Source organism: Tetranychus urticae, chromosome 1, assembly GCF_039701765.1.
Source record: "Tetranychus urticae isolate SD_2017Ah chromosome 1, NJAU_TeUrti_SD_1.0, whole genome shotgun sequence".
NCBI lineage: Eukaryota > Metazoa > Arthropoda > Arachnida > Trombidiformes > Tetranychidae > Tetranychus > Tetranychus urticae.
In genome coordinates this window covers 24,233,059-24,241,989 of record NC_142958.1, presented here as the reverse complement: position 1 = coordinate 24,241,989, position 8,931 = coordinate 24,233,059, and the positions used below count along the sequence as shown (strand labels likewise).

General features: G+C 34.7%; 1 protein-coding gene across 1 annotated transcript; it reads left to right on the top strand.

The window, feature by feature from the left end:
• The first annotated feature begins 264 nt into the window (after positions 1 to 264).
• On the top strand, positions 265 to 7,689 carry LOC107362450 (uncharacterized). The gene is made up of 3 exons (XM_015929527.3): positions 265 to 3,076; positions 3,493 to 6,355; positions 6,433 to 7,689. The coding sequence occupies exons 1-2, from the start codon at positions 618 to 620 to the stop codon at positions 5,768 to 5,770; spliced, it is 4,737 nt and encodes a 1,578-aa protein (XP_015785013.1). The 5' UTR covers positions 265 to 617; the 3' UTR covers positions 5,771 to 6,355; positions 6,433 to 7,689.
• The last annotated feature ends 1,242 nt before the right edge of the window (positions 7,690 to 8,931 follow it).

Sequence of the window (8,931 nt, the reverse complement as noted above, 5' to 3'; positions counted from 1 at the left end):
TTGATTCAATGTTGCTTCTTCATTCAATTACACTTGATTTACCAATTTTACCTTGCAAAAAAGTTTCACTCTTTCCTGATTTATCTGTTAAAACAAATTGAAAAAATTGTAATTAATTTTCCTTGATTCAAATGCAATTAGATTCAATGAGATAAGTGTGGGAAATTGTTATTTCTAACTCTTATCCGTTTAAAATGGTCCAATCATTTTAAAGTTTGTGCTAGGTGCTTCCCTCTACCAGTTTAACAGTCGCAATTGGTTTTTGTTTTCAAAGTCTTCATGAATGAAGGCAACATAACTTGAAATTAATGTAAAATGTTACTGATTTTTAGTTTAATTTAATTTTTTTTGTTTGTTTGTACATCCTGTTTTTTTCCTTCCTCTTGTTTACCATCAGTTTTGAAGTGTAGCCCATGACAATTTTGGAAAAATTAAGTTCTGAAAGAGTGAAAAGAGCAAACCCTTTTTGTTGTCTGTTTGATCCAAAGAGAAAAAAGAAGTGAAGTTCATCTGCCATCCTGGGTTGTTTTTTTCGTCAGCCTGAGAAAACTGTGTGTGTATCATACACTACCTTCTGTGCATCTTATAAAGCCGATTGATTAGTATTCTTTTTAGCCATGATAAAACCAAATTTAACTTATAAAATAAGGCGTAAAGCTGTTGCCCATTTTGATGTTCAAAGTATCACAGCCAATCTGAATAGTCCTGTGGTGGTTTCTCAAAAGAATACCATTACAGGTGCTTCAGCGGCTAGTAAAAATACATGTGTTGACCAAGGAGATGGAAAATCAAATTCTCTTGTTATGAGTTGTCCTTGTTTTCGAAATGAGATTGGTACCGAAAAAGAAGTAGCCATAGTTTTAAATCGATTAACAGCATCCCAAAATCAAGCTCAGACCGATGATTCTCTTATCATCCATTGTCCGTCCATGGCCTCTGGTCTTTCTCTATTGGAAGATTGTTCCGCCCGATGGAAAATAAATGTTTGCCCATACCAAAAGATGCTCAGTTCTTCTACTAATATTAACAACGGTGCAGAACAAAATAAGTGTTTTATAATTGAAAATTGTGATATAGGTGCATCCTACTACCGGATACATTTCTACGGTTTAGAGCATCAAAACTGGTTTGGCATTGATGATAATCTTGGTCCTATTGCTATCAGCATCAGGAAAGAGAGAGTCAACAGTCCAAAGCCCTCCATTAACAATAGTACCAACAACGGCAACGGCAATGGCAATGGCCTTTACTCGGGTATTTCTACTGGTACATCAAACACCCCCGCCAACTCTAGTAACAACAACAATAATAACATTAATAGTAACAACAATAACAACAGCAGTAATAATATGGTTAATGGTCAAACAAATGGTCAAGTCAATGTAGCATCCTCAAATTCATCTAGCTCATCTTCATCAGGTTCTGTCCCTAACAATCGAATTAAACACCAATATCGAATAATCATAAGAACAAGTCAACTATCTGTCCTTCGAGGAGCTGTGTATGAGGATTACATTCCAGCCTTAGCTTCCTCAAGGCATACTAATCACAACAACCACCACGCTAAAGAAGTTCTTGAGTATATAGCTCCTGAGCTTAATTTAAATGCACTTCGTTTAGGTGTATCCAATGCCGATGAACAGTTGCTCAAGCTTGATGAACAAGTCATCACTCGAACCTACAAAGTAGGTGTCTTATATTGTAAAGCTGGTCAAGGAACCGAAGAAGAAATGTACAATAATGAAAGTTCAAGTCCCCAATTTGAAGAATTCCTTTCCTGCCTCGGTGAACAAGTTAGATTAAAAGGTTTTGACAAGTATCGAGCCGGATTAGATAATAAAACGGACACCACTGGACTTTACTCAATTTATGCCAACTATAATGATTGTGAGATAATGTTTCACGTTTCAACGCTCCTGCCTTATACACCCAACAATAAACAGCAGCTTTTGAGGAAAAGGCATATTGGAAATGATATTGTTACTATTGTTTTTCAAGAACCTGGGGCCCTACCCTTTACACCTAGAAGCATTCGGTCGCATTTTCAACATGTTTTTATTATTGTTAGAGTTTTACCACCAGAGTCTGGTGGAAATAGAGAAAGTGATGATGGAGAGACCGGAGCTGGAACCAATGGTAACAATTTTGAGAATAATAATGGTACTGGTGTTACCAGGTATGCAGTTGCTGTTACTCGATCTAAAGAAGTTCCCGTGTTTGGTCCACCAATACCTGACAAAGGAATATTTTTAAGGAGCAAAGAATTTACAGAATTTCTTCTGGCAAAGATTATTAATGGTGAAAATGCAGCACACAAAAGTGAAAAGTTTAGTAGCATGGCTCAGCGAACTCGACATGGTTATTTAAAAGATTTAGCTACAAATTATGTCACCAATACAACTTTAAGTGATATTAGCTGTGGAAATAGTGCTTCCGCTAAATTGGTATCAACTATTTTTGGTTCTAGTAAGAGGCGAGGTTCCCATCGAGTAAAAGATTGGCAATTTATTGGTGATCCATTTATAAGAGGAGCGATTGTTTGGGAAGTTACAGTCAATGATTATGGACAATCTAAATTAGTTGATTGTTTCGTTGGTATTTCAGGTGACACTACTATCATCATTGAAGAAGCAACCAAACAAACTCTTTTTGCTTGTCCCAATATCTCAATTCTTGGCTGGGATGCATCACATTCAAATTACATCGAAATTTTTTGTCATCAAGGTGAATGTATCCGGTTAAATTGTAAAGATCAAGGATTGGATTTGGATGAAATTAGTGAAATAAAAACTCGCTTAGCATCAGTGACCAATGGTTGTCAAACAAAAGAATTGATCTTGAAAAGAAATAATCAGGGTCAATTAGGCTTCCACATTGAGCCCGATGGAATTGTCACAGATGTTGAAAAGTTTGCTTTTGCCTGGAATGCTGGCCTCAGGCCAAATTGTCGTATCGTTAAGATTTGTGAAGTTGTGACTGCCACTCTTAACTATACTGATATGATAGATTATCTCAAAACATCATCAACTGTTAAAATAACAATTCTAGATCCAAATGCAGATGGATCGCCTAAAAGGTGAGTTAACATTTTTGTTTTTTCAACCCGTTCATTTTTGTCTACCTTCAAGTTTCTTTTTCAACTTTTATACTTAACAATAATAGAGATAAAATCAAACTTCCGGTGATTGTACTTTTGACACAATTAAAAACAATTATTTCAAGCTCAGGTCCATCTATCAGTATGACCAACATAATCATTTCGGCCTCTTTCCCAGCTTTCACTTTTTTTTATTGTTATAATCTTTTATCTTTTTATTGCTCTCAAAGATATACTTTCATTTGGCAACATTCTCTTTCTACCTCTTCCTTTTCCAATATGATTTTATTAATATTTTTTACTTGTTTTCTTGCTCACTATCTTCCATCTCAATTAAAAGTTAATTTATAAATTAATCATTTTAATTTTCTCATCTCTCTATTTCAATTTCACAGAGGCTGTAACCTTCCTAAATGTCCTTATCTGAGTTTCATGGCTGGAGGAAGCTCCAACAACAATAATAATAATAACAACATAAATAATAGTTTAGGAAGGGATTCCCATTTAGCTTCACAACCCACCAGTAGCCTTAACTCTGTAAACCATGGAAGTGATTATGAAAATATCGGAATCATGATTGAACCAAAAAAATATCACTTTTCTACGGATTTCAAGAATGGCCTTCTTCATAGATTTCAATATACTGGAACAACAGCATCAGCTGCTGCTGCTTCCGTAGCCAACAAGAATATCGGTCTACCTCTCGGAAATTACCCGACACCTTTTGCATCAAGTCATTCAAGTAAAAGCCTTACTGTTTCACCGGAAAAAGAAAAAGATATTTCCAAATTAACCCCTTCATCGTCATCATCTAATATTTACTCTAATCTGGGTAGCTCCCAACTTCATTTTACATCATCATCGTTTGTCTCTGGGTTAACTCGCTTCACAAATTCAAAGCGGGAACCTTTACGACCAAAGTCAACAACCAACGAATGCACATCATCACCATCACCAGGTTCATCTTCATCAACAACATCCACTGCATTTATTGGTAACACCACTAACAATAATAGCGCCAAACAAACCTTACCTGGTTCATCTAGCATCACTATGTCACCACCTACTATACCAAAAGGTTTATCAAAAGATCATATTGTTTTACATCATCTTGGAAATGTGATGCTTTCTCGAAGTGAATTATGCTTGGCCAGTAAAAACTGTGGCCCAATACCCAATATTAAACCAACTTCAAGCCCAACTAACCAAAGTATGACTCTCACCAATAATATAATACAACCTTTGTCATCATCATCATCTTCATCATCGTCATCCCATACTCGATCTCATTCTCATCATTTTACCAAATTAGGAGCCTCATCAGCTTTAGGTTTACCTTATACTCATTCTCCTAATGCAAGTTTAAATAGAACTGGAAGTGTCCTCAAGCACCTCGGGTCATCGTCAGCAGTTGAGGCTCTTTCTGCTGTTAGTCCATCTCCATCAGAATGGTCTAATAGTGCTTGGTCTTCTCCTCGTATCGGCAGAAGAACGTTTGAGCCTCCTTCGTCACGCACAACCACAACCTCTTCAACTGTAGGAGGATTAGGAGGAAGCTCACAGGCATCTGGAGGATCTAATCTCTCATCAAGTAGCAACAACAATAATATTACATCCTATTCAAATGCTGCATCCTCACGCGAGATATTTGTTAATAATCGTGGTAAACCTGTTCTATCAACAAATCAACATCTATCATCTTCATCTTCTTCCTCGACCAAATATTCTAATGCAAGATCTAATTCCCTCACCGATCGAATCAAAATTCGTAGTGGTTCTCATAAAAGTAGTGGAAGTAGCTGTAGTGGCAGCTCAACATCCACAACTCTCCAAGAAGATTTGTTAAAATTAATTAGTCCAGACTTTTTGGTGCAAAGCAATACCGGTGATTGTGAGTCTAATGATAATACTTCAGGTGGAGAAACAAGTACAAGTCAATATTCGACACCTTATTCGTCCCTCGAACGTTCGAGTACCAAAGAGATGCCTTGCAAAGACGTTGATCAAGTTATATTAACTGTTGCACAACCTGCTCAAGTGATCTTCTCTCAGCCATCTTCACCTACTGATTTTTCCAAAAGTGATAGTGGAGTATATGGAGGAAGTGGTAGCGTATGTAAAGGTAACGAGCCAACTGGAAACAAAGAATCTTCTCCGTCAAGATCAAGTTCTGTTCTTTCTCGATCTGTGACAATTGGTAGCCTTCCTCTGTCACGATCATCACCTTCCTCATCTTCAACTGGTGATAAAATGTTAAGTAGTTTAAACTCTTCATCCTCACCGGAGGAAGATGTAAGCATCGACTGGCCAACCCTAGTCGAAACAGCAACCAAAGCAATGGCAATTAATGACACCAATAGCACTGGAAGTGGTGATGGTATTTCTGCCAAAAGTGACAATGCCCTAGACCATTGGCTTCGTGAATTTGGAGCTAATGGAAACTCTGCCACTAATGGGCATCTATCTGGCCTACAAAGGTCAGGAGAGAATCTAAAAGAGTTGGAAGAGACCGTAAAAAAGCTGCAATATGACCTTGTAAAAGAGCAATCTGATAAAGCTAAACTTGCTGAACTTGTCAAATCATTGGAGAAAGAAAACTCAAGGCTTCAAGAGGAACAAAAAACTGCTATATTACAGCTGAAAACCCTCACCGATTTCTTTTTTCATCGATAGGACAAAGTTTATTAGGATATGCTGTTTGGCTACATTTTTTATTTCTATTATCATCGCCAAATGATATTTGGAAAGTACTCATGATTGTATATATAAAATGATTACCAAAATTTGCCTCAACTCACCTTCATCACTTGAACGCTTTACTCCCTGCATTCAGTTCATTCTCCTTATTTCTTTCTACGTCATCATTCATCAGCATAAACAAAATTAACATGACACTTCACCAAAAATTGGCAATCGTCAATCCATTCTTTCAACTTTAATCCTAAATTAAACTATCAGACCCACCAAAAAGGCCTTAGAAACCATCAAAAGCACTACTGACCACTACATCATCATCGTCATCATCATTATTATTATTTCCTTATTCATCAATATCAACTACGTTGAAGCTTCAATCTTTAAATCTTTAAGAAAAAAAAGCCTTGAAAGTGAAAAAAAAACATTATTTTTGTTTGTTTGTTTGAAACAGAGAGAATAGAGTAGAATTGTTATGTTTTATTGTGGATTCTTCGTGTAAATCGAGAACACATCATGTGTTGTTAGCATACAAGCAAATTCAATTGTAGAGATGCATGTTAGGTAGGTTACCATTTCAGTAAATAATTTTTGTGACCAATGCACATGTTTTTAAACACATTTTTTCCTTTTTTATTTAGGTTTTTGTCAATGGAACGCATATTTCAAACGCATATGGTAAAGCTGTTGCTTATTCTAATGTTCAAAGTATTGAAACTACAATGATCCGGTGGTGGTATGAGTCAAAGTAAATTTTCCGATCAAAAGAGATGGAAAAATCAAATTCTCTTGTTATGAGTTGTCCTTGTTTTCGAAATGAGATTGGTACCGAAAAAGAAGTAGCCATAGTTTTAAATCGATTAACAGCATCCCAAAATCAAGCTCAGACCGATGATTCTCTTATCATCCATTGTCCGTCCATGGCCTCTGGTCTTTCTCTATTGGAAGATTGTTCCGCCCGATGGAAAATAAATGTTTGCCCATACCAAAAGATGCTCAGTTCTTCTACTAATATTAACAACGGTGCAGAACAAAATAAGTGTTTTATAATTGAAAATTGTGATATAGGTGCATCCTACAATCGAATACATTTCTACAGTTTCAAAGCATCCAACTAATAATTTACGATTGGAATTTTCTTAGACAAAAAAAGTCCAGGATACGTATCGTTATCAATCACTACAAAGATTATTTACAATCGTACATATTGTGCTCATCTTTTGCTAATGAACATGGATTTTATCGATAAATTATTTACCGCCTAACACCAATGTTGTTACTCATGACCACTGCTGATATTTGTCAAGTTAGTTTCAAAAATTTAGCCGCGACAAAGCATCTTTTTTATATCAAACTTCGTTATGTTTTTGCGAGCTTGATTGAATCGCATATCGAATGTTAACGGACTCAACTCATGCTAATTATTTGATTTTGAAATAAGTGTAAACGCTCCTCCTTTCGCTCCAACTATTTTTATACACCCAACAAGCAACAGTTTTTATGGAAGAGCAGAAATATTGTCTTCACTTCATGATCTGATGCTCTCTACCTTTTAATACCTATCTACGGAAGCAGTTCATCGCATTCTCATAATGAATTTATCATTGTTGAAACTTTTTTGGTAAATAAGTGGACCGACAATCTTAATTGATTTGATACATAGGAAAGAATGAATTGACAAAAAAAATGTTTGTTTTCATCATTTTCTTAAACAGAAATATTCATTATTTACTGCTAAATTATTCTTAATGATGCTAATCACCAACAAAGAAAAGGAACACGAATCATCGACAATCTCAAAACAGAAATGAAAAATTATTGTAACTTAATTGAAAATTTTGATATCCCCTTTTATCCATTTGATTATTAAGATAAATAAAATATTAACACCTCCATTATTTCATTGCTTGTCTAATTAATACTAATACAAAAAGGCGATTGATGCATAAATTTTACCCGAAATTATACATATTTTCACTCCAATGAAATAGTATTAAGTTTATCAATACAATGATGACCGAGTAACAAGAAATAACAATTGAAACGGGATCTTATACTCAATCTTACGCTAAATTATGTATCATCCGTAATTTTTCGTGCATCCTCAACCACTTTCAAGTGGTAAATTATATTATTTAGATCTAAAATGATGGATATCAAATTTAATTGTATTTCTTACTTGTTACTCCAGGTAATTTGATCATCACATTTCTCCAAATGGCCTCAACAGTCATTTTAATTGATGACCTTAATTTAAATTACTTTTCAATGGGAAATAAATCGGACTACTTAACAATCACTCGATCTTATTATTAATTATCTCGTTCTAAGACTCATTTGTTTCAATTATTTGAAAAGTAATATACAGTAATATGTACAATGAATGTTACAATAATTAAAACTAAAATTACTATTGAACGAGTAACAGACGTTTGTTCCTAAATAGCTGTATTTGAGGCATTTCGTTTCACAGGCAACTAAGGAAGAGACAGTTTTCATCACATTGGTCACTTGAAAAATTGAAATCATTAAATTAACTAGTGATTTATTTCTGGCAACTTAAAACTTTAACCACTTTGGACTATAAATATTAAAATAGCTTCTTCAATTAATCTTTTCAACAATCGTTTTCCCTATTTTCATTAATCAATCATTCTCTACTTTTATCACAGAATACTCGGTTCATTTACCAGGTAAGACAAAGAGACCTTCACTAAACGCGACCATTCATAATGATTCACATTAAAAATGGTAACAAAAGTTAGTCATAACAATTGAGTAGCTATTTTATTATTAATCTACTAGCATTTAAAAGATGGTTTACATCCAATGGTAGTATCTTTTAATAAGATTTTGAACAAAACACACTAAAAAAGAGTTGATTTTGTGTGATGGAGACGATTGACCACAGCGTTTACATCAGTTTTGGTTAAACTGTCTTTCGTTCAAAGAGGAAAACTTTGAATCATGGGACTCGTTATGCTTTTTTTGGTTTTGATTTAACCTTAGCCAAAGCATTTAAATCAATTAAAGCAGGGTATTCTTATAACATTGAATAATGAGGAAAAATGATCCAGAGTTATTTCAATTATAAGCTAAGAAACTAAATATGATTTAACAATTAATTATACATGATAAAA

What these genes read in the sequence shown, in the direction of transcription:
- LOC107362450 (XM_015929527.3), top strand. Translation starts at nt 618, where the DNA reads ATGATAAAACCAAATTTAACTTATAAAATAAGGCGTAAAGCTGTTGCC. An exon ending in GCAGATGGATCGCCTAAAAG is followed by an intron (nt 3,077 to 3,492) that starts GTGAGTTAACAT and finishes TCAATTTCACAG; the next exon opens with AGGCTGTAACCTTCCTAAAT.